The sequence below is a fragment of the Aspergillus karnatakaensis genome (assembly GCF_047715665.1).
Source record: "Aspergillus karnatakaensis strain CBS 102800 unplaced genomic scaffold BJY04scaffold_25, whole genome shotgun sequence".
NCBI classification, from domain to species: domain Eukaryota; kingdom Fungi; phylum Ascomycota; class Eurotiomycetes; order Eurotiales; family Aspergillaceae; genus Aspergillus; species Aspergillus karnatakaensis.
Window position 1 is genome coordinate 278,315 of NW_027395737.1, and position 27,084 is coordinate 305,398.

General features: G+C 50.9%; 14 protein-coding genes across 14 annotated transcripts; 6 read left to right on the top strand and 8 right to left on the bottom strand.

Annotated features, from left to right (window-relative positions):
- Positions 1-76: 76 nt before the first annotated feature.
- On the top strand, positions 77-1,613 carry BJY04DRAFT_189500 (uncharacterized protein). Its single transcript, XM_073711379.1, has 2 exons — positions 77-1,098; positions 1,155-1,613. Exons 1-2 carry the CDS (start codon positions 156-158, stop codon positions 1,535-1,537), a joined length of 1,326 nt encoding a protein of 441 aa, XP_073571091.1. The 5' UTR covers positions 77-155; the 3' UTR covers positions 1,538-1,613.
- On the bottom strand, positions 1,614-2,044 carry BJY04DRAFT_189502 (uncharacterized protein). The gene has a single exon (XM_073711380.1). The coding sequence runs from the start codon at positions 2,036-2,038 to the stop codon at positions 1,634-1,636; it is 405 nt and encodes a 134-aa protein (XP_073571092.1). The 5' UTR covers positions 2,039-2,044; the 3' UTR covers positions 1,614-1,633.
- A 1,524-nt stretch (positions 2,045-3,568) lies between these two features.
- BJY04DRAFT_189504 (uncharacterized protein) lies at positions 3,569-4,727 on the bottom strand (the record flags this gene model as incomplete). The annotated part of the gene is made up of 1 exon (XM_073711381.1): positions 3,569-4,727. A coding segment is annotated over exon 1 (355 nt), but the record flags the coding sequence as incomplete, so codon positions are not given.
- A 712-nt stretch (positions 4,728-5,439) lies between these two features.
- BJY04DRAFT_62723 (uncharacterized protein) lies at positions 5,440-6,343 on the top strand. The gene is made up of 2 exons (XM_073720760.1): positions 5,440-5,623; positions 5,683-6,343. The coding sequence occupies exons 1-2, from the start codon at positions 5,553-5,555 to the stop codon at positions 6,131-6,133; spliced, it is 522 nt and encodes a 173-aa protein (XP_073571094.1). The 5' UTR covers positions 5,440-5,552; the 3' UTR covers positions 6,134-6,343.
- Positions 6,344-6,553: 210 nt separating this feature from the next.
- BJY04DRAFT_218459 (kinase-like domain-containing protein) lies at positions 6,554-7,435 on the bottom strand (the record flags this gene model as incomplete). Its single annotated transcript, XM_073716312.1, has 1 exon — positions 6,554-7,435. The coding sequence occupies one exon, from the start codon at positions 7,433-7,435 to the stop codon at positions 6,554-6,556; it is 882 nt and encodes a 293-aa protein (XP_073571095.1).
- A 1,637-nt stretch (positions 7,436-9,072) lies between these two features.
- Positions 9,073-10,095, top strand: BJY04DRAFT_207663 (uncharacterized protein; the record flags this gene model as incomplete). Its single annotated transcript, XM_073713883.1, has 1 exon — positions 9,073-10,095. The coding sequence occupies one exon, from the start codon at positions 9,073-9,075 to the stop codon at positions 10,093-10,095; it is 1,023 nt and encodes a 340-aa protein (XP_073571096.1).
- A 341-nt stretch (positions 10,096-10,436) lies between these two features.
- Positions 10,437-10,815, top strand: BJY04DRAFT_218461 (splicing factor 3B subunit 5 family protein; the record flags this gene model as incomplete). Its single annotated transcript, XM_073716313.1, has 2 exons — positions 10,437-10,679; positions 10,804-10,815. 2 exons carry the CDS (start codon positions 10,437-10,439, stop codon positions 10,813-10,815), a joined length of 255 nt encoding a protein of 84 aa, XP_073571097.1.
- Positions 10,816-11,287: 472 nt separating this feature from the next.
- BJY04DRAFT_62734 (uncharacterized protein) lies at positions 11,288-13,771 on the bottom strand. The gene has a single exon (XM_073720761.1). It carries the CDS (start codon positions 13,518-13,520, stop codon positions 11,397-11,399), a length of 2,124 nt encoding a protein of 707 aa, XP_073571098.1. The 5' UTR covers positions 13,521-13,771; the 3' UTR covers positions 11,288-11,396.
- Positions 13,772-14,813: 1,042 nt separating this feature from the next.
- On the bottom strand, positions 14,814-16,413 carry BJY04DRAFT_62743 (uncharacterized protein). Its single transcript, XM_073720762.1, has one exon. The coding sequence runs from the start codon at positions 16,063-16,065 to the stop codon at positions 15,013-15,015; it is 1,053 nt and encodes a 350-aa protein (XP_073571099.1). The 5' UTR covers positions 16,066-16,413; the 3' UTR covers positions 14,814-15,012.
- On the top strand, positions 16,414-17,370 carry BJY04DRAFT_62907 (uncharacterized protein). Its single transcript, XM_073720765.1, has 2 exons — positions 16,414-17,060; positions 17,168-17,370. Exons 1-2 carry the CDS (start codon positions 16,761-16,763, stop codon positions 17,321-17,323), a joined length of 456 nt encoding a protein of 151 aa, XP_073571100.1. The 5' UTR covers positions 16,414-16,760; the 3' UTR covers positions 17,324-17,370.
- Positions 17,371-19,472: 2,102 nt separating this feature from the next.
- Positions 19,473-20,357, bottom strand: BJY04DRAFT_62796 (uncharacterized protein). Its single transcript, XM_073720763.1, has 2 exons — positions 19,768-20,357; positions 19,473-19,716 (listed from the first exon to the last, which is right to left on the bottom strand). The coding sequence occupies exons 1-2, from the start codon at positions 19,987-19,989 to the stop codon at positions 19,513-19,515; spliced, it is 426 nt and encodes a 141-aa protein (XP_073571101.1). The 5' UTR covers positions 19,990-20,357; the 3' UTR covers positions 19,473-19,512.
- Positions 20,358-21,981: 1,624 nt separating this feature from the next.
- Positions 21,982-23,460, bottom strand: BJY04DRAFT_189518 (uncharacterized protein). Its single transcript, XM_073711382.1, has one exon. The coding sequence runs from the start codon at positions 22,723-22,725 to the stop codon at positions 22,549-22,551; it is 177 nt and encodes a 58-aa protein (XP_073571102.1). The 5' UTR covers positions 22,726-23,460; the 3' UTR covers positions 21,982-22,548.
- BJY04DRAFT_218464 (uncharacterized protein) lies at positions 22,762-25,076 on the bottom strand (the record flags this gene model as incomplete). Its single annotated transcript, XM_073716314.1, has 2 exons — positions 22,762-22,800; positions 22,857-25,076. 2 exons carry the CDS (start codon positions 25,074-25,076, stop codon positions 22,762-22,764), a joined length of 2,259 nt encoding a protein of 752 aa, XP_073571103.1.
- Positions 25,077-25,889: 813 nt separating this feature from the next.
- BJY04DRAFT_189522 (uncharacterized protein) lies at positions 25,890-26,627 on the top strand. The gene has a single exon (XM_073711383.1). The coding sequence runs from the start codon at positions 26,253-26,255 to the stop codon at positions 26,529-26,531; it is 279 nt and encodes a 92-aa protein (XP_073571104.1). The 5' UTR covers positions 25,890-26,252; the 3' UTR covers positions 26,532-26,627.
- The last annotated feature ends 457 nt before the right edge of the window (positions 26,628-27,084 follow it).

Below are 27,084 nucleotides of genomic sequence, written 5' to 3' on the forward strand. Positions count from 1 at the left end.
GATTGCCAGGGTAGATTTTAAAGCATGAAAGGCTGAGTATTTTTCAACTTTCGCAAAGTGCTGCTGGTTGCACCGTGTTAAATGTCTGATATCCCGCAGATTCGCCCTTCTTGCGTTCTCTCAGTGTTACATCACAATCCATCAGCAACTGCATTATGTCTTCTTTCACTACACACTCCACCGAAACAGCGGCTTCTCTTCTTGACCCTGCAATCCTTGGACCCGCTGCAACTGGGAATGTTACTGTGTCTACTATTGCGCCCCTACCGGGCATTATAGCTCCTACATCGACAGTGTACATTGCTGATACTGTGACTTACATAACGGGCACAAATACGGTGAACGACGTACCAACACCATTCTCGCAAAGGATTGATATCGGAACCCCCACGGCAACATCTAGTAATGAATCTTCCACGGAGACAACCCCGAGCTCAACATCATCCCAATCCCAATCAACTGCGACGACCTCGGCCTCTCGACAGCCAGCTACGCCAACTGCCTCCGCCACGGAAACCCCTCGGGTCGAGTCGTCAAAATCCAATGACGGCTTCAGCACCGGGGCCCTCGCAGGCGCAGTCGTGGGCAGCATCATCGGCACCGCACTCATCACACTTCTCTTCGCATTTCTCTTCTTCCGCCGTCGACGCTCATCCCCAGCGCCTATAGAGCTAGAGAACACATCAGGCCCAAGCACGAAATCCGGTGCAATCATCGCCAGCACGAGTACCTCTCCAACAGAGGGATCAGACGGATTGTTCTCTCTGGCTGCCATAATTCCCCACCCAGCAGATGATGAGACCGTCCGCAGCAAGATCCTGACCTTGTTCGACCACGCCAGTCTACACGTTGACAGCTACTATGCACCCACTTCACATGCCAACCTTTCTCAAGATGCTATCGCTCGGCTAGCGAAATATAACTCGGACTTTTTACCAGCGCCTCTTGTTACTATACTCGGACAGCGTGGTATCCAGCGACAAGCTATCACCCACGTCTTGGTCTATATCCTAGTGCAAGCAATCAGTGCCAGAGGGGAGCTATTACCGAAGCTCCTGGCCGCGCAGCCAAAGGATAGCAATAGCAATGCCTCAACACGTAAGTATCCCTACACTCTGATTACTATCTAGCACATCTGACAGACTCAGCATCAGATAACGCTTTTTTCGCCTGGCGCATGATAACCGCCCACCTATACAATCAGAATTCCTCCAGCACAGACCCAGCAAGCCTTGCAGCCCGCAACCAAGCAGCACAGGCTCTCGCCACTGAATTCTCGAAAGACTTCTCGGCGTTTGCTCTGCCGAGCTTCACTGAGAACGACCGTGTCGCTCATCTTACGAAGTTGGCAAATCTGGCGGCGGATCTTGGGACCTGGCTCTTCGCGCAGCCTTGTTTGTTTGATTTTGTCTGGGATAGGTCTGCGAGAGCTATTACTGTTGTGCCGAAGGTTGTTAAGACGTTTGATGAGCATGGAGTGCGGTTGATGAGGGGTCAGGTAGTGATTGAGGGGACTCAGGTAGAGTATGGGAATTGAGTAATGGTTGTTGTTTGGATTCTTATATGAAGGGTAGCTTGTTGTATTTAATGTCATTAGGTATCATAATCAAATTCAGTCCTTACAACAACATCATTATGCCTGGGTCTGCCTTCCCTGCGCCCACCTCCACGATAACATATCCAACAACTCATTGTCCAACTTGGTAGACTCGACCTCCTCCTCACGTTGCGGGGGGAGTTTGACAACGGAGTTATTCGTTGATCCTGCTGTCAGCGGCTCTGGCTTGAGCCGCTTCTCCAGTTTCATCTCCTTCTCCTTCTCCAGCTGCGGTCCTGAACCTGGAACAACAACCTCCATACCCGCATCCTGCAACTCCACTGACAGATCCCACGCGGAACTCCTCCTCCCTTTCCTAATGGATCCAGATGTCGTCGCGTACGCCGGTGTACCAACAGCTCCAATCGGAGTCACATCATTCTGCAATTCTGTCACCTTCCCCTTCCTCTCTTCCTCCCCGCTTTCGTCTACCCCCCTCATTCTCGACCCCTCTCCTTCCTCCAGACCAACCTCACTACCCTCCCTACCAACATCCTGTAACCACTGCAACCTCCCTAACACAAGCACCAAGCTCGCATGACAAACTACCAACCGCTCTCTCATTTCCTGAGCCTTCCGTTCATCCCGAACCCACCACCTCAGCTGAGACCTCAGACTAATTCGTCCCGCATTCGTAGCCTGGTCAATCCGAAACGATTCCGTGAGCCGGAGTACATCGTGTGTTGCAGTTTCAGTGTCGGTTATTGTGGAGGTTATCCATGTCTTTTCGGAAGGGGCGAGGTGGTGTTTGATGTGCGGAAGGGAGAAGAGGTGTCGCGCTTGCTTGGTTTGGGATTGGATGTGTGTTGCTAGGGAGAGGAGGGAGGCTGTTGGGTTTAAGTCATTTGGAGTGGTAGAGGAGGGTCTTGGTGTTGTTCTTGGGATTCGTGTTGACGTTGATGGTGGAGGGATAGAGGTTGGGGGAGAGGAGGAGTGGGCGGGCGTTGGCGTGGAGGTTCGTGAAGTTGTTGAGGTATAGGAAAGTAACGTCGTAGTTGTCGCGCTTCTGAGATGTGAAGTAGATTGTTTGGCCCGAAGGGGAGTTCGCGATTGAGATCCGTTTCGCTCTGGGCTGTGGCTGTGGCTGCGACTGTGACTGTGACTATGACTCTGCTGGCTCATGGACCTTGTGAGATCAAGGCTCTGCGTTGAGGATCGGATGGAAAGATTCACAGAGGAGGCGATGGGTTTGAGGACGGAGATGCTTGACATGCCTTTTTCTTTCAGGCTTTGGAGGTTGCGGTAGAAGCGTGGGCGGGATTGTGGAGATGCCATTTTGAAGGGAGAATCATGAATGTGGTACATACGGAGTACCAGAACAAGGGAACCCGGGATGCGATCTTGGATGATCACGGTCAATTAAAGCCGGGAAGAGAACGGGAAGGGGAGCGTTGCATTGGCGCACAAACAGGTAAGTTATTCGTAACACAGTGCAAAACATGCAAGGCTGGGCTTGACGCCAACGCAGGTTGTATTGCAAAAATTACTGCTTATCTATGGGGTTCCACGAGAGCCAGCTGCTGCAAGGCTGTGACACTGGAGGTCTCGGACTACCGGGACTAGATTCATCAGAAAAAGCAAACATAAACCAGCAGCTGGGCGTCAGCGAGGCTGTTGTTGCTTGGAAAATAGTTCAGTGCATGCGCTTCATGAGCGAATACTTGACCATTTTAGCAGCCCGGACTATCTCAAATGTGGCAGACTCAACTGATCAAGAAGAGCCATCCCGACCTTTTGCTGCTTCAAGGTTCTTTGAAGGGACAGCCGAGGCGTTGGTTGACCGTTGTAGGTACCCGGCGACCCTCGTGGAGCGCTGAGCGCAAGCCTGCGCCGCGACCCTGGCAGCCTGGCTCAGTCCCCCTGGAGATCTCGTTAGCCGAAGCCCCGGGGTTTCTTTCGATAGCGAATAGTATTGGCTGAATGTGCCGCTCAAGCGAACCTCTGATCCTTCGCACGGCCCGTCGCTCCACGTCTTTGACAGTTTGACTAGCCTGCTGTGCCGCAATTTGTGCACCAGCAGATTGCGGTAGTCAGGTCCGCGGCCTTGACAAAGGTACTCCGTATCCGCATGCGGGCAGGAAGTTCGATGCCCTTTTCTATTCTATTAGACCTGAGTCCAACACAGTTGTATACCAGACTGCATTGCTACAAAAAAGTAGCATAGAGGTTAGGATGGTGGTCAAAACTAAGTTAGTGGGTCAGAGCGGCCCCAGCCTGAGCTGACCCCGAACAAACGTGCATTGCTCCTGTCAGTTTTTTATCGACCCTGATGGTTTTTTTGTGTCTTCAACAGGTCTCTAAGACTACGACTTATTCTGCTGTTACGTGATCTACCTCAGAGAAATCCCCTAGATACTCCAGTATCTGCATATTGTGCCTCAATCATATTCGAACTCAACCATTACTATCCCTGGATCCCCAGTATAGACCCCCTCCCTAAACCCCACAGCTCGCACTTTAGTAGGATCATATATCGCCGTTCAGCAGTGCAGCGGGAACCAACATGACCTTTTTAATCTACTTCATCTTGTTCCTTTTCTCCTTCCGTTTCTCTAGGTAAAGCAGTGATTTTAAATGGCTGAGATTCTGGGGATAAGTGAAAACTTCCACCCGGGTTTGACGGGTCTCTTGGACGCACTCGCTCCGTGCGGGCCTGAAGAAGACAACGGTCGATATGGATTCGATCTTTTGAGGCGGACTGAATATCGTCACAAGTAATTCGACAAACACATTTCGTCGAATGGTGTGGGATGTAGATGACGTCGTAGGGTAGGTCGGAGTTGTATTGGAGGATATCTTCCAGGAAGTCAGAGAGGTTATGATTGCCTAGAGTACCCCTGATTTCACGGGGTGCCGTGTTAACAGAGGCCATCTGTAGGGAGCTGGGAGATTTGTTGATAGGAGGTAGGTATGTGGTTAAAAGCACAATGTGCGTCCGAAAAAGAGAGGTGGGGGACTCTCTCAAAAGATCAAGTAAGTATGAATGGACCAAGCCGCCTGATCAAAGCCTTTTTGCCACACAGGAAAACAAGAGATCGGCAAATAGGAGATAGTTAATATAATAGATAACTCTGGGAATGCGCTTTTTGTATTGTCCCGAATGAATGACTTCTTCCACTATATATCTCAGGCCACAGGAAGTACCAATGGACAATAGCCACACTTTCAATACGTACTTATCTTCGACGATTAATCCAGTCCTTTCAGGCGGTCATGCCATTTGGTGCTGATGGTGCCTATACTTAGCCAGCGGCAAGATCCGCCTTGTGGGTAGGTACAGTAGGGTATGGTGTCATGGACACTACCTACTACCTAGGTAGTTATAAGCAGTGACGTCTTCCAAGAAGGAACGATCTAGGGCCTTAGGTAGGACAGGAAGGGGCGACCGATGTCGAAGTCCATCGCGCTTGCCTATTATACTCTTTCGTTCCTTCCTCAACTGCATTTGACTGAGAAAGAAGGAGCGACCAACACCCAGGCCCAGGCCCGTCCTTCATCGACTTTCCCTATTCAGTTGAGTTGGGATAGGAAGGTCTTTTAGGCGCTGAGATTAGAGAGTGCATGTCGCTATGTGCTACCACGTCGAATCATTCTTGCTTGACGGACCATAGTTGGGCGCGGAGTCCATCAACTACTTGTTCTGGTGCCCTCTCAAGATATTTTTGGAGACTGGTTATAATCTACTGGTCGGATTTGGTGTTTCATGGGGGCGCGCGGCTACCTACCTAAGCCCTGATAACCCCTCGATTAACGGTCATAGAGAGTTCGAGCACTCGTGGTGAAAGTATTTAGCCAGAGCGACACCGTTCGTCCTCTAGGCAAACGTACTCCTTGGTACAATCTTTTGCAGATTCAAGATTCTTCCCCCGGGGCCTTTATCAGCTGATTCCGCTCGAGGTAGGCACAAGTCTATGCTCCTCAAGAAATTCATCTACGCGCTACCTAGTTGCCCGACATGGTTGGTAACAAAAAGCGACTGTACGTTGCTCTCTACCCCAGTGGAGTGACCGGCAATGAGGAACGAAAGTATGTAGTGCTCAGCCTCCTTCCTTCATTCCTTTCCATGCTAAAGCTATCAATCATAGGTACCACTGGGCCTTTCTGGTAGGCCCTAAAGTTGAACGTGAAAACGAGGCCTCGGGTACGCGTTATCACGTCAAAAACGACCCGACGATGGGGTGGGAGTATCAGGCACACGAGATACCGGACGTCCGAATTACTACCACCCTGCTCGCGCGCTTTCTTATCGCAAAGATTGAGAATGAAGAGCGTCTTATAGACATCATTCGAAGCATTCCGGTCATTCAGAACGATCCCACTTGGAGATGCCGGACGTGGCTCGCGAATGTGCTAGCAGCAATAGTGCAGGACGGCAAGGCTGTGGGGACCTCGGAGCTGAACTGGCCGAAGATCGAGGCAACGGCAAGGCATTACGTCGCGCAGAAGGCTGCTGCTGGGCGCTACCAAAGCGCAGCAGAATTGACAGGGCCCAGGCCAACGTGGGACATGTTGGCAAACAAAGAAACCATGTCTTAGCGCGGCCACGGCCAGCTCATGTATTTATGACAGTGGTGTGCTTTGGTGCTCTCTGCGTGCTCGTTCCATCTGGATAGGTTTGCGTTGGGCAGGATCTGGACGTTGTCTGGCATATGTGTTCGTGAAAGATTCAATCCATACTGGTACTTAGCTGCAAGCTAGTTGGTCTGGTAGTTGATTGGGTAGCTGTGGTTCTGGTAGCGGTGCTGGTGTAGGTATGTGGTTTGGTTTGCGAGCCCCTATGTCAATATTGTTTGGGTATATAGATAAGAACTTGTGACTCAAAGTTATAACACAGTCCTGGTAATGTCGTTTTCCCACGTTCCCACTGTGAGAGTTCGAGTAATTAAGACTTTCGGGCCTCATATCGTTAGTCCACCATTGAGCATTGGTTCGACCAAATTACCAATGCGAGGAACCTCAGAAGCCTCCCCACCACCGGTAACGGATTTTCTCCATCTCGAGCTCTGCTGGGTATTGGTCAAGAAATTTGCAAAGGTCCTCTTGCCACTCTGTCGTCGTCTGGTTGCCTAGCCAAGCAGAAGTATACTCCCAGTAGTGGGGATACCACCCCGAAAACTCCCAATCAATGATACCAGCAACCCTATCACCGTGCACAAAGATGTTGGATGGATTTAGGTCGCCATGGGTGAACACTGATGTTGGCCACGGCCCATCTTGCTTTGCAGCCATCGCCTTGATTTCCTCCCACTCCTGCTCATCACCCCAAGTGGAACGCTCCAGTGGTCTAAGGCCGTTCCTTAGCCACAGGTGGAACCCATTGATCGTTTCGAAGGGACCAAATCGCGGCTGTGACTTTGGGATACGTGAATCACGAAGCGACCCGCCAATACAGCTTTCGACCCCTGTACCCTCGGAAGGCTTTAAACTTCGCAGTTCTTGAATGATAGCCTTCAAACTGTTAAATAATTCCTGGCGAGATTCCTGACTCAGATCTCTCCATGCGCTGGGAATACTTCTGCCCTGGATCCTCTGCATAACGATATAAGCACGGTTCTTCCACACAAACGAGCAGTAGACCTTAGGGACAGGTATGGATGTATTCTCAGACACAAACTTCATGGTCGCTGCTTCTGTTAGGTGTGTCCAGGAGTCTGACTTGACGATCATGTGTCGTGATATTCGCTTGCAGGGGCCATTGCGTGTGTACAGCTTAGCCGTAGTCTTGAGAGCGAGAAGAGTCAGAAAACGGTTGAGTTTAGTATTGTTGATTGCCAGTCTTTCAGTGCCTTCATGCTGACACACTCGTCCGTCAGGAGGTGGAACATAAGCTGGCGACATCTTCAGCAGTGCAGTTGGATGGTCGTCCAGGGGTGTTGTGCCTTCCCCTTTCGCCGTTTGGGCTGTGATGGATCCGTCCGGTTCACGTGACTACGTCGGTCCAGTGCCGTTGTTGTTATTTTCATCCTCTACCTACTCTGTAATTAACCAGATCTTCATCATCTCAGAGTCCACCCACCATCGTTGCTAGCAGCTTCTCTCTTTCTGATCTGTACAGCTTACTGTCAAAACGTTCAACTGAGGCTCAGCGCGGCAAGACCTGTGGGATCTAGACTAGATGAGGCTTACCGTAAGTCCCTCCAGCCCGGGCTCCGCTTCAGCGGAGTCTAGAGCGTTGAATAATGGGGTCACTACTTCTCAACAACAAGCATGAAATTGAATCTACCTGGGAGACTCTGAATCACCTCACCCCAACCGCTCCAAGTTTTTTTCTGACTTCATTATGACCATCCTACGTAAAGCTTGTCGCAGCTGCACGGCCTCGAAACGGAGATGCGTCGTTCAGCTACCAAAGTGTGCCCGCTGTACCCAGCGGGGACTGGAGTGTATGTACGATCTTGAGCCGTTGAAGTCACCGGCAGTACACTCTCGAGAGATGCCTAAACTATCATGGGGATCTGTGCCTTGGGAATCACCAGGGTATTGCTTGATAAAGTCTGTTGAGAATCAGCCTTCACTAGGTGATCCAGCAATCTGTCAGCCTGGACATCAGAATGCACTCGAGGTCCTCCGCTTCGGTTATCTTCCAGTCTTGGGTCTTCTTAAATCCGGTAGCCCGGCAATATTCGCACACCCCAAGCTACACATGCAAGGTTGCTACAATCACCTTGATATGTTGCGGAGACATGGCCCGAGCAACGATAGCTTCAGGAGCCTGGTTGAGCTTGATACCGATTCGTTGCCCATAATGGAGTCCATTACTGCACTTCAGGCTCTTCTGGTTCATCTCTCAGCATTTACTCTAGACCGACGGCAGCACACGGAAGAGCCCTTCAATCTCTTGACAAAATGGACTCATAGTCTGTTGACATCGGCCCAAAATAGAATGCCCAGTGGTCAGTCACCATGGCAGACATGGCTTTTTGGAGAAACCGTCCGGCGAACACTTATCATGTCATACATCCTCGCTATGACTATATCTAGTTTCATGCACGGATACTGCGCTTACTGGTTGATTATCGAATCTCTTCCACTCGACAGACGGCCAGGCCTATGGATGGCCGAGTCGCCCCAGGCTTGGATCTCGGCGGCAGGAGCCAGATCGGGTGAGGATGTAGGGGAGCAGCTTGTATCCGTTCATGAGTATGCGGTAAGCCTGAAAATGCCGCATCACGGGTTCCGTGATGATAGGTTTCTGGCTCTGCTTGCACATAGTCATAACGGAGACGGACCGGACTGCGCATACCTACCCAGTGGGAACTAGACTGGATTGGGCTCATCATATTAAGCCTCACAGTCAGACTGCGCATGCTACCTACCCGATGGGAACTAAACTGTATTGGGCTCACTATAATAGGCCTCACGGGAAGGATTGTCGGTTGTATGGGGGCTGGTGCTATAAATTGAGCGAGCATTGCTGCGTCAAACTTCTTATTATTCTTGCAATCATACCTCATTATCTCTGCAATTCGAACCCAATGTCTTCCGAGAGGCCTGTCCTCGTTGTCCTTGGAGCCACAGGCAACCAGGGAGGGTCCGTCGTCTCCTATTTCCTCTCTAAATGGCCTTCTATATACGCCATTCGTGCTATCACTCGCGATCCATCCTCAGCCAAGTCGGTTGCCCTGGCTGCTCAGGGCGCGGAGGTTGTGGCAGGGAACTACGACGACCCCTTGTCTCTCAATGCCGCTTTCCGAGGTGCTTCTGCTATCTTCAGTGTCACTGACTACATGCCACCCTTCCTAGACCCCTCTCAGCGCGAGAAAGCAGCCGTGTCTGGCCAAAATATCGGAGAGCTTTGCAGAGACATTGAGGCGCAAAAAACCCGGAACATCTTCGATGCCGCCGCCAAAGTGAGCACCCTCGAACGCCTTGTCCTTTCCACCTTGCCCAACGCAAGCAAGATCAGCGGCGGAAAGTACGCACACGTCTATCAGTACGACGGAAAAGCTATTGGTGCTGAGTATGGTCGCTGCACGTACCCGGATCTTTGGGCCAAGACAAGCGTGTTCTACGCAGGATTCTACCTCGAAAATTGGCTCGGAGCGCCTGGCGCCATTCTTCGCCCGAAGCTAGACACGAGTAAAGGCAAACTTGTCTCTAATATTTCAGAACCCATCGCCTCCGCTCCTATGCCTATTTACTCTGCGTTGAACGACACTGGTAACCTCGTCCATGCCTTGCTCCGCGCTGCACCTGGTGTGTCATTGCTTGGTATCAACGAGCTGTTGAGCTTCCGAGATGTCGCTACCCTCATCGCGGAAGCCCAGAAGCAGGAGATTGAGTATGTCGAGAGTGGACCGAATTTTGATCTAGGAGACCCGGATTTCAACAAACAGAATGAGCAGATGCTGGGATTTATTTTGGAGTTCGGGTACGATGGGAGCAGCATCGATAAGTCAGTCATCCAACCGAATGCCTTGGACTTGCCTGTAGAGCTCGAGACTGTTGGAAAGTGGATCGCGAAGCAGGATTGGGAGAGTGTACTTGAGGTTGTCTAGTCTTGTATACCCTCCAAGGCAGCACTGAAGGGGGCAGCAATATTCCATCATTTGTTCATCGATCCAACAATCCACACTCTATACACTGGCATTTTGAAATATAATTTGATTAAGAGCGCACTCAATCAGGAAACCACATTATCCTCATCACGGATATAGCTGTGTAAGTGTATAGATCCCAGCCCAGACCGGTCACGTGCCAATACCATCCATCACCTTTTCAATTCTCCCCGACTCCACCTCCAACCCTTAACTCCAACTCCCAACATCCTCACCAACCGTACAAACCTCCTTTCACCCCTTCCTCAACCCCCCGGAGAACAATTCCAAAAAGACCCACAATGGCCGACAAACTCCGCACCCTCCAAAACCTCGAAGCGCAACAAGCCCGCTACATCGGCACGGGCCACGCCGACACAACAAAGCACGAGTTCCTCTCCAACATCGTCCGCGACTCCTACGCAAGCTATATCGGCCACTCGCCGCTGTTGGGATATATGGCGCTGGGCATGGGCGAGTCGAAAGAGAAGGTGCGCGCGATGATGATTGAGAAGATGGTTAGGGGCGTTGGAAAGCCGCCGGAGGTTAGTTTTTCTAGATTTCCTTCCTTTTTTTCTTCTTTCCTTTCAAAAGGGAAGTGTGGGGGAGGGGTGGGTTGGATCGGATCTGGCTTTGGGGGTGTGAAGAGTGCTAATGGTGTGTGTTTAGACGCAGGAATGAGTGTCGGTTGAAGGTTGGAGGTTGGATTGAATATACGGATGGGTTTCTTTTTTGTTCATGGGATGGGTTGGGCTTGGATCTGGCTGATGCGATGCCGTGTGATGCGCTGCGATTCATTTCGAGACGGCGAGATGAGATGAAACGAGACGAGACGTGTACGATTCCTTCGTGACTGGAGAGTCGAGGGGCATGGTGGTGGATTCTATGAAACACTTGAGACCTGCCCTCGGCACGTTCATTCTCGCCCTGAATTCTCGCCGATTCGGAGACACCTTCAGATGGGTAGGCGAGGGAACTTGGAGCGACGTTCTTGAGAACTCGGGAAGACTTGTGAGTTTTGGGATATACCGCACCACATGGCATGGCATGGCAGGCTTCATGTTACAACGGCGTACGGGAAGGACAGGAGTTACGGATTCAAGAAAAGCCAGCGAGCACGATTGAACCTCCCAGAGGTTCGGCTTCAGCTTTATCCATGCATGCATAATGTACAATAGATGCCACCGGCTAACAAAGTCATCATTTACACATCACATTATTCCCATCCCAGCACCTTATGCTCTCTTCTCTCCTTGAAATCCTCATTTCGATCCTGTCGCAGCGGCCGCTGCACCCACTTCCCCATTCCCACCATTCCCAACCTGCCTTGCAAGCCTCGTGTTCTCCCCCTGCAGAGTGCCGATCAAACTAAGCCACTGCTTACGTTCACTCTTCAACTTCTCACACTCCTTCTTCAGCCGCTCAACCTCCTTCCTCAACGCCTCCGTCTCATCCTTCGACCGTGCCTTATCCTGCTTCTCTGCATCCTTCCGATTCTGCGCCTCGATCTTCGCGGCCTCTTTGAGCTGGTGCCGTTCGATTTTAGCCAGCCGGCGGACGAGTTTCGCCTCGTCCCGGAACAGCGCTTGCGCGACTTTGCTGATTTCAGGGTTGTCGCTTGTCGTTGGGGTGTCTGCACGAGCGCGCATATTGCTGCTGCTGCTTGTGCGGTCGTCGGCGGTAAGTTTGATGCTGTTTGCTGCGGAGCCGGGTTGCGAGGCGCTGCTGTTGTAGTTCTCTAGGGAGGCTCTGGCAGTGGGTTTCTCTCTCTCGTCTGGGGGTCTGAGGCCTAAAGAGTGGATATCTGAGCGAATGAGGTCGATTTGGGCTTCGACGCTGCGTTTTTGCTGTGCGAGTTTGGCGAGTTGGCGCTCGTGGGAGGAGAGTTTGCCCTTGCGGGTTCGTTGGAGAATTTCCGCGGCTGTGACGTCGAGGTTTATGTCACCTGGGGTGGTGGGCTCGGTGGGGAGGTCGGAGTTGAGGGAGATTTGGGAGAGGGTTTCGTCTTTGCATTCGTCTTCTTCTTTGGTGGTTTTTTGAGGGGTTGAGGGCTTTTCGGGTGTTGATTTTATGGTTTCTTCGGATGGTTCTTGGAAATGCGGACGTTGCCCGCTGCGAGAGGACTGGCGTGAGTGCTGTGGAATGTAGTCTAGGACCGCTTGTGGAGCGTAACGCTCGAGACCGAAGTTTAGGAGGTGACCGACGCTGGCGATGAGGCCGTGGTGCTCTTCTGGCTCGTACTCGCTGAGATCGGACTCACTGCTTTCGGACTCTTGAACATCGGCTGGCTGGGTCTTTGATTCGATAGAGCTTGTTTTTGACTCAAGAGAGCTTCGTCCGCGGTCACGTCCCTTCGTAGCTGGCTGTGTACCCTGAACCGCCCAGTCTAGGAACTTGGCTGCATCTCCACAGATACTCTTCGGTGTGCCCTTCTCAACCATCCAGCGAGGAATCGTACCGCCAGGATCACTCCTCGTCACCATGATCCACTCAACAGGATTCGACTCCTCAAGATCATCCGTATCAGTCGAACCAGAGCCCGTTCCAGATCCAGATCCTGACCCAGAAGCAGACGACGACGCATTCTTTACCAGAATTTCCCGAATCATCTCCACAGACTCATACTGTCCCCGGATATACTCCTGCCCCTCCGGTGCGCCCTCATGCTCCACCGGCCTGGAAACCATCATCCAGCTCCGTCCCTCCTTCTCGCCGTCCAATTCCCCAGGATTCGCATCCTCCCCTTCCCACGTAATAATCATCGCCACAAAATCCCGACTCGTCGTAGGCCTCGGAAAGGACGCACTAACATGGTAAATATTCAGTCTCCCGATAACCTTTTCCCCACTCTCATCGAAGATCTCCAACTCCTCGAGTCTCTGCTGCGCACCGATCCCGCGGACCGCGTGATCTGGCGCCAGCCCATCCTTCACCCGCTCCTGGTTCTTGCGCAATGTCTCTGCGATTTCGCCGGATAGTTTCGTCTTCCAGATACTATAGGGCAGTCCCTCGTGTACGCTGCGTCGTCCAAACCAGTGACCTTGCCCATCTGCGCCGGGCAGTTTATATACCGGGATCCCGAGTGGGTTCTCCTTTGATACGCTCGGCTTTACGATCGGTTTGCTCCATTCTTTCTGGAGGCTGAGGGTTGTTTCGTCGGTTGTTTTGTGTCTCGCGGAGGAAGGCTTGATGCGTGTTTTCCCGCTCGAGGAGGTCGTTGTTGGAGAGGTGGATGAGGAGGAGGGAGGGTTCGGCACGGAGTCAATAATCAGCCGGGCTTTCGTGCGGAGGTCTGTAATGTACGATCGGAGGGAGGCTTGGTCTGTGGGGATGGAGTCCCAGGGGGTTGCATTCAGGCACTTGAGGGCTTCTTGGAGGGCGGCCATGGGTGGGACTTGGGCCTGTGTGTGGGTTGAGAAAATGGTCGGTGAAGTCGGTGTAGATTAAGTAGAGAGTGTTGTGGTGGTTGGTAAGAAGTGAGTAATAGGCTGTGGCATGCAAGGTCGTCTCTCACTGCTGTTAGCTAATGCCGCTGAGGTAACGAGAGAAGAGAAGGAGAAAAAAGGCTACATGGGGATGCAAGACGATTCAGCAAAAAAACGGAGGGGTTTATGACGAAGTGGTGAACAGATGTTCGTTGATTGTTGCAGCCTGGGGGAGATTGATGGATCATGGATGATGGAGATCTGCCAGGGTCAAGGGCCTGACGTCATCCGGTCTCGGCCCTACAATCGTTGCCCTATCTAGACTCCCCAAGAACAACCAAGAGTTGTTTACAAGGCATTCATCTTGGTAGACAGATAAAGGAAAAGAGAGGATGTCAATCTGATTCGTGTATTGGTTTCAAATTATGATTCTCAACTAAATACAAGCTGAAGCTGCATACAAATTGATCAGAGCGGATAATGAAAGTATTGTTGTGGGGCTCAGCCCTGCCAGCATCCCATTCCCGGCACCCATGCTCTCACCAGTGAGGCATTGATGGACGGGCTTATCCAGGTATCATAAACCCAGCCTGGACAGTAGGAGATGACCCTACCCGGCAACAGGCGCCAACACGGGCAAATCGAAAAGGGTACATCAGTTTCACGAGGAAAGGTTTCCAAGTCACGGACTTGGTTTCCATACCATCCTCGCCCAGAGCTGCCACAGGCGACTGCTGAGATCAATGACTCCGACATACCCATTCCAAATTGACACCGGTCAGCATCCTGTTGCAACTCTGCGCCCATACTCATTCCAGATGAGTATGTTCCGCAGCACCATGATGCACCTGCTCCCAATCCGCGGTTCGAATTGCCAGTCTGGTACCAGTACCAGAAGAAACAGATGTTCAGTAAGAGACGAACGATTGGTTCTCAGAACCAGTCCATCGTCGTCAGCCCGCCGAGTCATGGAAACGAATGAAAAGCCAACGAGTGTGATAAACGTTTCTCATCCAAACCATATCCTTAGCCGCGAGGCTCACCAGTCTTCATGAGATATAATGCGGGATCGATGGCAATAAAAAAAGACAGATAGCCGTCCCGCCGCTGCTTCTTGATGCAAAAGAAAGAAAGAGCAATCGCTGAACAGGCTGAAATCACAAAACAACGAAAGACGCAATATTATGTTCTGGGTTCGAAATGCAAATGGCGAAGTGGAGTATCATCGGTCTGGAAAATCAAATCATGGAGAACGCCGTCACTGATGCCGATTAATCTGTTGTCTGTTACCGAAGGGAGCTGGTCCCTAAGAGGTTCGTGGGTATGTAGTCTCGGATTCGGGTGGAGCTGTTGACCGGTGGAAGCTCTGTCGATAAGGACCCTCGGATCTAACCCAAAAGACACACGAAGTCAGGTCGACCGTCAACATCAAGTGTCTAGGATTTAGAATCCATTACATCGTCGTGCCGTACGGCAGCGCAAAATTCTGGTAGTGATCGCCCCATCCAAACCCGGTCATGCCGGCCGCTGTGCTGCAAGGCTGCACGAGCATGCTTGGAAGGGGGAGCGCTGCAAGAGCGGCCGAAGTAGCCGCCGCGCTGTAGTACTGCAAGGTGTTGTAAGGCGAGGTCGTATATGCTTGGCTGTATGGTGGCGTTACAGGCGCCGCCGAAACCATCTGCATCTCGGGCAGAGTCCCCAGCCCGGCCCACATCCCCGGATTCACATCCACGGATGTTACAGGCGCCGGGCTGGAGGGCAGCACTTTCCAAGTGTCCATCGATACCGGCTGCTGCATTGGGTCATGCCACCAGGTCTCAGGTGCGGTTGAGCTAGGAAGCAAAGGCGTCGAGCGAAGGACATCAACCACGCGAGGAGGCGGCGGAAGTAGGGGCACAAAGAGAGCAGAGATAGCCCCCTTTGCGTCCTCACTCCTACCACCAAGCAGCTCTCCCGCGCCATCTTCCTCAAGCCCCTCAAGAGCCTGAGCGCTGGCGCGGTAAACAAATTTGTTGGCTGCCTGGACGAATTCCTCCTGTAGCTTTTTTAGCTGATTGTCCTTCTCGGCCCAGTCCCAAGTGTTAGCAGCGGTATCAATCGAGTAGATCTCCTTGTGGTATTCAACGAGCGATTCGATCGTCTCTGGCGTGAGCTTGAACGCGACCTCGTTCTGAGACACCATATCAACATGCACCACATATGCTTCGATATGAATCATTTGGTAGTTGAACAGTGCCTCTACTAGAGGGTTCTCGTCCTTCCTCAGCTCCGACTCGGGAGCTTTAGGAAACATCATCGAGCAGAGAGTCCAGATAGCGTTCGTTGACGACAAGGTCTCGGTCAGACACCTCGTATGTTGCGAGACGTTGTTCAAAGGTCGCTTCACCCGGTTGACTCGTTTCAAGGTTGCGGTGAGCCATGGTTCGATCCGAGAGTTTAACACCACGTTGGGCGACGACCGCGGCGCAAAGGCTGCGGCCGACGAAGGCAGCAGGACGGTTGGCATTATGTTTCAGTGAGGAGTTGAATCAATGATAAGAAGTCCGAGAATGAATGAAGAATATCAGTTGGTCAATAAGCGCATAAAATGTTCATCAAGGCAGCAGTCGCCCACGGCGATTCCGAGATCTTGTCGTTCTATTTTCGTATATAAGATTTGCCACAGACCACGAAGAGGATATCCCTTCAGGCACCAGGAACCAAAGTCGATGCTTCGTCTGTCGGAAGGTCGATGACCAGATAGCAGAGTACTAGATCAGAGGAAGGTTATCGGAATCCGAAGAGTATCGTATCAGTTGTGGGGTGGGTGATAGTTGTAATACCGAATTAGACAGTGGGCGAGCGTGCGCGGTCGACGAAGGATATAAAAGAATAGATAAAAAAAAAGGTATCGAATCAGAAAATGAATGATAAGAGTGTAAAGAAAGAAAAAAAGGCCTGAGGGCCGCAAAGGAGGGAAGAAAAAGAAGAGAGTTGATGAGGGAGGAGGAAGAAGGAAGAAAAGGAAGTAACAGGAAGTGAAGACGGGAGGGGCTGCTCTGACTCTGCGCTCGGTGCTCACTGCTCAGGCAAACAGAACAGGCTGGATCAATGCTGGCGCTTTTCTTCAGAATAATCCCTGCGGACTAAAAAAAAATAATAAGATCCAAGGGTCGTTTCTATCGCAAAATATTATTATAATAATCGATTGAATGATAGATCATGAACTCGTTAACTGTTGTTTCATCCCAAACACTCCCCGTCCTACAAGCCATCCATCTCGCTCTACTTAAAGGAACTCCCGACGGATGGCGATGCTATCCGGCGACTTTTTCGCTGGGCCTTGCAGTTGCAGCAAGTGGAAATCCGATCGTACGGATTCGCCGGGTGTTGCTCTCTGGCTCAGGCTCAGCTGCCCTGGTCTGCTCGACCCTCCCCGCTGTCCTCTCGCCGCCCAGTGCTGCTTCTCTGGCTGTATCCTGGCTGAGCGTTAGCAGTATGCAGGTGTCCAGAATCGTCCTGGTCGGTGGAGACTAGTCCCTTCAACAGCCTCTGTCATCTTTCTTCTTCCATCCCTAGTGCGTACGGCGCTTTACATCCAGAATACATACTTACATTAGTCTCGAAAGGGCTGCCTGTTAGTCGATGCGATGCTTAATTTATACTTCCTTCCTGCGGCAACCACTTCCAGAGGCGAAGCTGGGAGCCAGCTGCGCAGTGCGCAGATGAAAGAAAAAGACAGCACCGTGGAAACGGCTTCAAGAGAGTTCAACCAGAGCGCCTAGATTCCTTGGAGTGATGCAACTTGATTCGGGGGGTTTCGGATGGTTTCTCGAATCAAGAACCCCCAGTATGACCTCGCTCGGTGGTTGGGGGCATTATTCTAGAAAATTGGACTTGTCGCTCACACATGGCTCATGCAAAATTCGCAATGGAACGTGCGACGGAGAAAATGATGAAGAGGGAAGCCGTTGAAGGTTGATCGGCGCGCTGTACGAAGTATGTGTCACAGGCCTTTGATGTTTGTTGATGATAGCCTGCTTGGGGCTTCTGGTGGTACCAGTCAGAAAAAAAGAGGATAAACCCTTTATTGTGGATTGCTGGGTAACCTTCCAATGATCTGGGATTTGATTCTGCCGCGAAACAGGAAAATGATGATGTCGAGCAACTACTACTACTGCAGATGGAAAGAGTTTGAAGTGGAAAGTTGATGGTGACTCCATTATCCATTGGGGAAGGCCGGGCTAAGCCCCGTTCTCGATCCACTTGATGGACTCGTGGAGAGTGGATGCCAGGAGTATCTCTATGCTATGAGTCTATGACTCTATGGTGACTTACAACGTATCTTGATACCCTGGTGAGTACCCTACTGTATTCCATCTACATGAATAATGTATCCAAACCGAAATAGAACATGAACTCTGTTGCCTTTCCCCCACTGCATCCTTTAAGTGGGAAGATCATCCGATGGCGATGCTCGTTAAGGCCCTCGACCACTAGCCCTGTTTAGATTAGGGCTTATATCCACTCGATTCCATTGACGGCCTGCGCCGATTTGCCACCACTGTGGACCGAGATTCAGCTGCCTTGTGTCTGATTTCTCTGCTTTCCTCGGCGATGATTAGCTGGCTGGGGAGCACTGTGGCTGAGTCCTAAGCAAGGTGAACATCTTGCATCTGGCAGGGCCGCAGGATACTTGTTGCTCTGGGGAAGGTTATTTCTGTCAAGAGTATCAAGAGCAATTATAACTACTCGGTAGCTATCTCGGAGTTCGGAGCCCTGCGGATAACTTTCCCGCATACTTAGTAGTATAGATAGGAACCACCTGATCGGATCCATGGTTCAACCCATCTATTTCTCTCACCAGATACACAATAGGAATGTGCTCACCAAGTTACTATCCTGGTCGCAGCCAGACAAAGAAATCGCTCAACAAACTCACGTCCCCATAGTCCAGATTGAACCAGAGGCCAGGAGGCTTGCAGAACACTAATCAGAAGCGCTTCTGAGAACGAAACTCAATCTTCATCCAGATTTGTATATGCATCCGGGCTCGCCCGAGTTCCGGAGCTCCAGTGGATTGTCTATCGTATCGCTAGCGATTCGGCCTATCTTCCAACAGCAACCTCGTGTATCTTCATCTCACCTTCACTGGACAAGCCGATATGTACGAAAGGCCAGATGCGGATATCCTCATTTCCTGAAACTTCGAGCGATGCTCTCAGCACTAGCTCTAGCAACAAGTGAAACGATGTATACTCTTAGCTTTGGATCAGTCCTCGCGGCTCACATGACTTCGAAGCCACACAGAGTGACGGAGCAGGAGAGAAAAGAGAAAAAGATGGATAGACTCAGCTAGCCCCACGTTGTCCGTCATGTTTCTGTAGAGCTAAATGTACTTGGAGAGCGAAAAAGTGCCGCTTCTGCATTGTGATTCGCTGGCTATCGAAAAGACCGGTTGGCACGCTACGGCCGACAACCCTGCTCTGATCAACGATTGGACTAAGCCTCGTCGATGGTCATATCCAGCTTTTCTAGAACAGGCATCTCAGACCAAGGCTGGACGCACTTGTAATTTTATTCCTGGCGATACTGGAATGTTACGCCGAGTAAGCGACGGCCAGAAACAAGTCTCGAAAGTAAATAAGAGGGTTGGGAGCTCCTGAGAGGTCTTTGTTGGATCTGCGATCAGCAGCCATGCATCTTTGGCGTTGCCCCGGACTGCTTCATATGTATGCCGCAGGGCCCTTTCTTAGCGTACGCATGCAATCAGCACTCGAAGAAGTGCATGCAGTCGGTAGATGCCAGTATCATTGGAAACTGATCCTCCATTTACCGGCCCGGGGCCCCGTGACCTCTGTCTCGAGAGAGATACTAATAGGCAGGAGATACTGAAGGAATGCTGGTGGCGAAACTGCGACTAGCTGAGGTTGAGCAGATCGCAGGATAGTCGACCCTGAACAAAGACGAGAGGTCACGCTCTCGTACAATCCCGAATAGGCAGAAGGATTGAGCGTCGCAGAATGAGGTCAGAGGGAGGGTGTTTTGAACAGTGCTGCTGTGGTATCAGCAAGCGCCCAGTTGCTTGGTTCAACCCATGTGGAGTGCATCTATGAGTCACGAGGGAAATTCTGCAAAGCGCAGGGTGATCAGATGGACGGAATGTTCTCAGTTTCTTCTTTGCTTCAGAGTCAGTCACCTGTCATCAGCTTCAGAATTGACGTGATACATCACAATTGGGTATCGAAAGTCCAAGCATCCGATCGACGATGGCCCCCTGCGCATGGGAAGTGGACAGGATACCCTGACTCCTGCCACTTGTGGATTGCTGGGAATGCAAAGGTGGACGAAGTTGAGGCCTGAAGCAGAGCTTGTCCTGCAGTGTCGGCGATGGCCGGGCGCTGCGCCTCACTGGTGACTGCCCGGCGGCTTTAGCCACAGCCACAGCCATGAGGCGGAGTTTCTGCAATGACGTAGTTGTGTGGCGCCTGCCAATTTTTACGTTACTCCGTAGGTAGGTACCTTAGGTTACCTATAGGTTAGGTAGGTACTCCAAATGGTTAGCGGACGAAAATTTTAGGAACAGTTTAGTGACTAGTCAGTATTCGAGCAGGAGTGTCGGTGATGAATGAGCGAACCGACGGAAGGCGGGGTTGAAAGTTGCGCTTCCCTGCAGGTCCCTCAAGGAACATCAACCTTGCAATAATACGAAGTTCTCCTCTCCCGCCATCACTGTCAGATTGGGAGACTGCCAATCTGCCAATCTGCCATTCTACCATCCTGTCAAACTGCCAGATACGCCTCGCAGCATGAAAGTTTGGTTCGAACGGGGAGGAGGCAGGCGGCCTGAAGAAAATCATCCGTGCGTCGTCCAGCGCGTGTCGCGAGATTGGTGATATCACCCCCGTACGACCCTCCGAGATGATTTCCTTGACGCCCGGAATCCTGCCTCTGCAGCGAGCTAGCACCATGGTAGTAGAGGCCCAGCTGCCGCGGGGTCGTACGCATCTGAGATGACTCGACAGATCAAGGCATGCGCGTTCATCACCTGGCACAAGGTCTTTCCATTCTCATCCGTCCTTGCAGCATGGGGCGTCCTATCTAAACGCCCTCCAGTTCTGTAGGAACAGTAGGATCCAAGCACCCAGCGCCGCAAACCAATACATGCATTGATGGCTGCATTTGTGGATGACGATCTCTGCGTATGTTTCAGACGGCGTGCCTCCCCCGGTCCCGACTGGTGATGAAAGAGTAGGGACGGTCACACCATGCGTGCTTCCAGGTCGTCCTGGGGGTCCCACCTCAATCAATATTAATATCGCCGAGGAACCGTGCGACCACACCTTCGGCTTGTTGGTGCCTTGGTGGGCATCCTGGCACGCTAGTCGTGCTGACAGTGCATACAGGTTCAGTCACTTGACCTGCTAGCCTTTTTAGGAGGTAGCAGAAGGGTCTGGACTGGGTTGGAGATATCCATCTTGGTCGCATGCTTCCCAGGCCCCTGTCGTCGACTACCTATATGAGGGCTCTGTGGGCAGCATGGGTTGGAGACGTCCCGAGAGATTTTACACATCAACTTGCGCATGCACATACCCTCAGTAACCCGTGTGTACAAAGTACGGAAGGACAGGGGTTACAATACTAACCCGTAGACTCGGTTCTTTTTCCAGTTTTCGACTCTCACGGCTGAGGATGGCTTGCGGAATGGTTTACCTGACAATGTGCCGGCGGACCTTCTAGATCTTGATGGGAGCCGTATCCTTGCTCTATAGTGGTCAAAGTTCGTCGTTGCGCGTTCATGGACCATCTCGACCCATCAATGGTTCTTCCCAGACTTCCTATAACCGGTATCTTTGACTTTGGCAGTCTCACTTATTCCCTGTGGAGAACAGAACGATCACTGTGACCTCCACCAGCGCTCGGACATACATCTGCCGCGTAATGGTGGCCCTATTGTTGATCTCGAGATGTTTTCAGAATTCAAGGGCCTAGAGTCCAAATCTACAAAAGCCACCACAGTCTAAAGCCTTCAAAAACGGGATACTTGCTGTCTATTACATTCTCTGGTTTCATTTTCAAAGCCCTCTTTATACAACTGTATCCAGCCCATCGCTTTAATCGTTCTGCACATAAATCACGGTGCAGGGACTATCTGTCAAGCTCGACGTGCTTTTGACTCATCTATCCTTACTGGTGGTCTCGTCAGACATAATCAAGTCTCATCCCCCCTCTGCTTTTCACTAAATAATGAACAAGGATCCACTTCTGTTTCAATTAGTCCAAGTAGTAATCTATCTGTATGTCTGACCCTGCTCCAGATATATAGTATACTCACTCGCGAGCGGCTTCATAGCTTTTGTGTGGAGACCCCCTCAGAAGTAGAGCTTCCAAGACAATTTCAAGCCATATTATATCTTATACAGCATGCGTCCTCAATGCCCTGCTACATATGCTTGCTATCAAGTAGAGTTGATCGAACTATACTCGATCATGGAGTAGCTCGATAATCTTATAGCTCTATATAATCATGCTATAACTTCCTCATTCCTTGATCATTATACCTATACATATCTTCATGGCAACCTCTCCGTTTCACTACCCTAGTCTAGACTTACCCAAGACCTTAATCAATTATTCTTCAAGGATACAATGGTATAGAAAGCCCCCCCTCCCCCCTTGGCTCAATTCGCCTTGTTTATTGTGGTTGCATATATGAAGAGAAGTCTAGAGATATCTCGTTTTATAGTCATTATTTATATTGGAGTCTCTGTTGCTAAAGCCTGCCTGTTATCAACTAGAGCGACGCATATATGTAACTTGAGCTAAAATCACCCATGAGCTCCTATTTTGATACTTCAAGCAGAGGTTGTGTAGAGCAACCTACTTGGTTGGGACTTGGTTCCATGGTTCTGGCCTTGAACACGCAACCTAAATTCGACTGAAAAATCTATTCCGGTGCTTTGACATACCAATTTACAGCGGTCATGAAACATAAAATGGTCTTACGGAGCTACATATATAATGATGATGGCTTGTGATAACTACGCCTAGCCGTGTAGTAAACCGCGACAGATCTCCATATCAAAAGATTAATATTACGACGCATTAAACCTTCATAAGTCCATAACGTGGGGTCAGAAGCATGGCGATCCATATCCATATCAGCATGTACTAGAATGAGAGTCATCAACCATCAGTCAATTATGGCCGTTCCAGATCAACCTTAAAGGTTTCCCAAAAGTTGTACCAAGGCCGGAAGCAACTGGAAATTATGTCAGCGAACTGAGTCTAAAATACGTGTGGATTGTCAAGTCTCACCTCAGATGCATCTTCAATCAGAGTTTGCGTCTCATTGACAAATTTTCTGGAGAGTAAGTCATTGGCATTGTTGAGCAACCCGCCGACTTGTCCAAGCAGCTCCGGCGTGATAACCGGCGCAACATCATCAATGAGATCCTTGGTCTCGTTGACGAATTTCGGCGTCAATAGACCAGTGGCGTTTCCAACCAGGAAAGTCACGTTATGCAGGAGGTTGGGCGTGATCGCGGGACCAACGCTGCTGATTAGGTTCTGAGTTTCCTCGACGAACTTCTCGGTGAGCAGCTTGTTGGCGTTGCCTAGGATATCGCCGACCTCGGAGAGAAGATCAGGCGTGATGACGGGTGAAATGTCGCTGATAAGGCCGGATGTCTCGTTGACAAACTTTGGCGTGAGGAGATTGTTAGCGTTGTTGAGGATGCTGCCAACGTGCTCGAGGGCGCCGTCGTCGACGATAGGGCCGAGCTCGGTGATTAGGCCCTTCGTGTCCTTGACAAATTCTGGGGTGAGGAGGTTGGCTGCGTTCCCGAGGAGACCCTTCGTGTCGTCGACGAAGTCTTCGGTTAACAGCTTATTGGCGTTGTTCAATAGGCCGCCGACTTCCTTCAGTAGCTCAGGTGTAAGCACTGGTGCGATGCCGCTGATCAGACCCTGAGTATCATCCACGAATCCCGGAGTCAAGAGGTCATTAGCATTATTCAACAAGGACGCGACTTCCTTGAGCACGGCTGGTGTAAGGACGGGTGCAACAGCGCCGATTAGGCCGCGAGTATCCTGCACGAAATCTGCCGTGAGAAGGTCGTTCGCGTTACCAAGAAGAGAGTTTATCTCCCTGAATAGCCCAGGTGTAAGCAGAGGACCAGCCGATTCGATTAATCCCTGAGTATCGTTCACGAACTCAGGTGTTAGTAGGTTTCCGGCGTTGCCAACAAGCCCGGTAACGTCGTCGAGGAGAGCAGTCGTGATGGCCGGGGCCACTGTATTGATCAATCCCTTGGTATTCTTAACAAAGTCCGCGCTCAGAAGGCTAATGGCATTTTTGAGAAGTGTGCTCAGCTCCTTGATCAGATCAGGGGTTAGGAGAGGACCAGCAGCCTCCAGTAATGCTCGGATCTCCTTCACGAACTCAGGGGTCAATAAGGTATTTGCGCTTCCAATCAGCGAATTGACCTCCCTCACGAACTCCGCGGTGAGCAAGTGATTGGCGTTTCCGAGCAACCCATTGACTTGTTTGACGAAATCGGCTGTCAACAAGTGGTTGGCGTTTCCGATTAGTCCGTTGACCTCCCTGACGAAGTCTGCCGTGAGTAAGTGGTTGGCGTTGCCAATCAGCGAGTTTACTTCCTTGATAAACTCGGTGGTTAGAAGCTTGTTGCCGTTCTCCAGCAGTGACGAAATTTGCTTGAATAGATCGGGCGTCAACAGGGGCCCAAGTGATTTGATCAACTTTTGGATTTCATTTACGAAATCAGGGGTCAAAAGCTCGGTTGCATTGTCGACAAGACTCTCGAGTTTCTTGATTAATGCCCGAGTCAGTAGCCCAGATGCAAGGTCAATCAAACCCTTGGTTTGCTCGGTTGTCTTGTCATCGAATAGGTATGCGAAGTGGTGGAAGAATGACTCGATATTCTTCAAGAGTGTGGGTGAAAGCAGTCCCGTAACGCCTTCAAGAAGATTACCCAGATCGGTTATCAGATTTCCAGTAGTTCCATCTGGGATCAGTCCCCCCAACGGGTTTTCTGTGGAAGTTGAAGTGGGTTTTGGCTTGGATGTCGTTGTTGGCTCTTCAGTCTTCGTGCTGGTCGGTGCTGAAGTCTCGATGGGCTCTGTGGTGTCATCGTCATCCGCATCGGGACTGGGAGTCTCTTCAACCGCCTCGGAGCTTGGAGGTGGGACAGGAGTGTCATCGTTTGAGTCGTCCTCTCCATCGTCTGTGCTCGGTTGGCTGGTAGTGGCCACTGGAACGTGTGTGGTGGTTGCTGGCGGGCTGTCATCAACATCTGTGTCTTCCTGGTGGTCAACAGGAGCGCTGGGGGTTGGGTCTTCAGCTAGGTCAGCAACGACGGTTGTCGTTTGCTGCTCAACAGTCCCTGTGGGTGCTTGTCCGATAGACTGATCCTTTGGGTCAATACCATCTTGGGATGGAGAGACTTGAGGACGGGGGGTTGCTAACGCCGTGCTAGATAGCACGAGCGCTGAGAGGATAGTTGAGAAGCGCATCTTAACTTGACTCTTAGTCTCCGTCCACACTTCACAGGGGCTGAGGGGAGTGACCAGCAGTTGACAGCTGAAGAAAACCACGGCCGAAACGCAAGGAGACCTCTGAGACTTTTATACTACCAGAGATATGGTCTAATGCCCCCACTCAATCATTCCAAAGCCAAGTACGACGATGTTCCCCGCAAGTGTGGTGATCCGCGTCCATCTCATCATCAAATCTATTCCATTGTGGATAATTCCTGTTTTGCAACCTCGTAGCTCTGTCTGGTCACTCTAGTGTCGAGTCTGTGGACTCATCATCAACGGGGTAGTCTGGCGGCAATCATTCCCGTTTAGCACCCGGTAATTGGGATTTTCCATCGATCTAGACAGCCACCATGGGTCTCACGTAACGGTAAGGGGTGAAGATCGTCGTTGATAGCAGTGAGAATTGATCGAAGCAGGCCCTCAGTGTCAGCTAAAATGACTCGGACCCAAGCATCAAAGCATCCCCGGACCAGATTTTTCAAGCGAACGGGCTCTCCCGTCTGGTTTGCGGGGATGAAGGTCAAAACAGAATTGGGAAAGCCTTGCGAGTCTTGCCCTGCATCATCTGGCGGGATCTCGACATGAAGAGTGCCTGGCTTTGTTGATCTACTTTTAACGCCCATCGAGAAAAGGGAAAGGATTTACCGGTCCAAGGCCGGCCGAGCTCATCACCTTGAGGCTTGCGGCTTTTTAGGCTGTGGAGCTCACAATGTGATGAATTTGGAGACCCCGCTCGTGTTTGCGTCGTCGACTGGTCGCCAACGCAGACACAGTTGAATATAATAATGGGTGCTTGCATGCTGTGAAGAATATTATGGACTGTACAGAGTACATAGGAAGGAGAGCCCAGTCACGGTGGCTCGTACTAGTCTCGACTCTTGGCCCTATCATCTGGCTCCCTGGTATGTTTGAAGTGCTACCAGGGTGTTCACAGGAGTGGAAGCCTAGCCACTGTTGTATTTCTCTCCCTCCCAATCTCAAGCCGAGAGAGTCAAGACCGACCGCTGTCGTTGTACTCCGTATGTGGCATTGAATGTGACCACTCTCGGGAAGGTGCCTGAGTGGGGCGGAACTCCTAGCTTCTTCAGCTCAGCTCGAGGTTGCAACCGTTAGACACGATCTGCTTTGCTTTGTCTTCGGCTCCATGTGATGATTAGAATGTGCGGGAAGTATTCCGAACATGCATATCATGGCATTATTGAGGGCAACAAGCAGAAAGTTCTCACCTGCAGGCTTTTTGTCTTTTGCTGGCGGTCGACGAACTGTTCTGTTGGCAGTGTGTCGGTCTCAGCGGTCACGCTCACGCTAGTTTGCGATCGACGCAGTCAATTAAGTCTATTGGTTTGCTTTTTGATGAGCTCCACAAAAAGTCTTGTTTTCTTTTGCCTCCCTTGGAGTCTTGGAGAAGTCGAGAGAGCTGGGAGCTGAGTAGTAGTGCTCTACCGAATTTTTCAAGCGATCTTCTGCTATATGGAAAAGGGGCACGTCGGTCCAATGCGACAAGTCTGGAAATAATCAACAAGCTATTCCGGGGTTAATAATACTGTGAGCTGTCACTCGTGTGATTGTCATTGTTGTAAATTGGGACACGTTGGAGCAGCGAACGTACTGGAGGAGAAGGTTGCCAGACTGAATATCAGCGCGAAGATGATTAGCAAGGGTTCCTGGAACATCAATGGTATGTAGAAGTAGGGAGTAAAACACACAGTATCGCATAGTCGAACTCAGACTCACAGACGCATATCTCCCACGTAGGTGGAGGAAGCGGGGAAAATGGACCCTCTGCCAGGGCGAGTATGGTCTAGGACGGCTTAAGCATTTGCTTAGCATTATGACCTCATACTCAAGAGTTAGAAGGCCGTTCACCGGCTAATATTGAGGTCACTCAGTGATTGAATTGAATGCCGAAACCATGCGAACTGGCGTACATAACCGAGAACGAAAAGTGCCGAGGATAAATGAACCTATCCCTGGCAGCTTT

Coding starts and splice junctions, on each gene's coding strand:
- BJY04DRAFT_189500 (XM_073711379.1), top strand. CDS start 156: ATGTCTTCTTTCACTACACACTCCACCGAAACAGCGGCTTCTCTTCTT. Junction 1,099..1,154: donor CAATAGCAATGCCTCAACAC/GTAAGTATCCCT, acceptor ACTCAGCATCAG/ATAACGCTTTTTTCGCCTGG.
- BJY04DRAFT_189502 (XM_073711380.1), bottom strand. CDS start 2,038: ATGAGGGGGGTAGACGAAAGCGGGGAGGAAGAGAGGAAGGGGAAGGTG.
- BJY04DRAFT_62723 (XM_073720760.1), top strand. CDS start 5,553: ATGGTTGGTAACAAAAAGCGACTGTACGTTGCTCTCTACCCCAGTGGA. Junction 5,624..5,682: donor ACCGGCAATGAGGAACGAAA/GTATGTAGTGCT, acceptor TATCAATCATAG/GTACCACTGGGCCTTTCTGG.
- BJY04DRAFT_62734 (XM_073720761.1), bottom strand. CDS start 13,520: ATGGCCGCCCTCCAAGAAGCCCTCAAGTGCCTGAATGCAACCCCCTGG.
- BJY04DRAFT_62743 (XM_073720762.1), bottom strand. CDS start 16,065: ATGCCAACCGTCCTGCTGCCTTCGTCGGCCGCAGCCTTTGCGCCGCGG.
- BJY04DRAFT_62907 (XM_073720765.1), top strand. CDS start 16,761: ATGAACTCGTTAACTGTTGTTTCATCCCAAACACTCCCCGTCCTACAA. Junction 17,061..17,167: donor AGGTGTCCAGAATCGTCCTG/GTCGGTGGAGAC, acceptor TAGTCTCGAAAG/GGCTGCCTGTTAGTCGATGC.
- BJY04DRAFT_62796 (XM_073720763.1), bottom strand. CDS start 19,989: ATGGCTGTGGCTGTGGCTAAAGCCGCCGGGCAGTCACCAGTGAGGCGC. Junction 19,717..19,767: donor TTTCGATACCCAATTGTGAT/GTATCACGTCAA, acceptor TCTGAAGCAAAG/AAGAAACTGAGAACATTCCG.
- BJY04DRAFT_189518 (XM_073711382.1), bottom strand. CDS start 22,725: ATGACTCTCATTCTAGTACATGCTGATATGGATATGGATCGCCATGCT.
- BJY04DRAFT_189522 (XM_073711383.1), top strand. CDS start 26,253: ATGATTAGAATGTGCGGGAAGTATTCCGAACATGCATATCATGGCATT.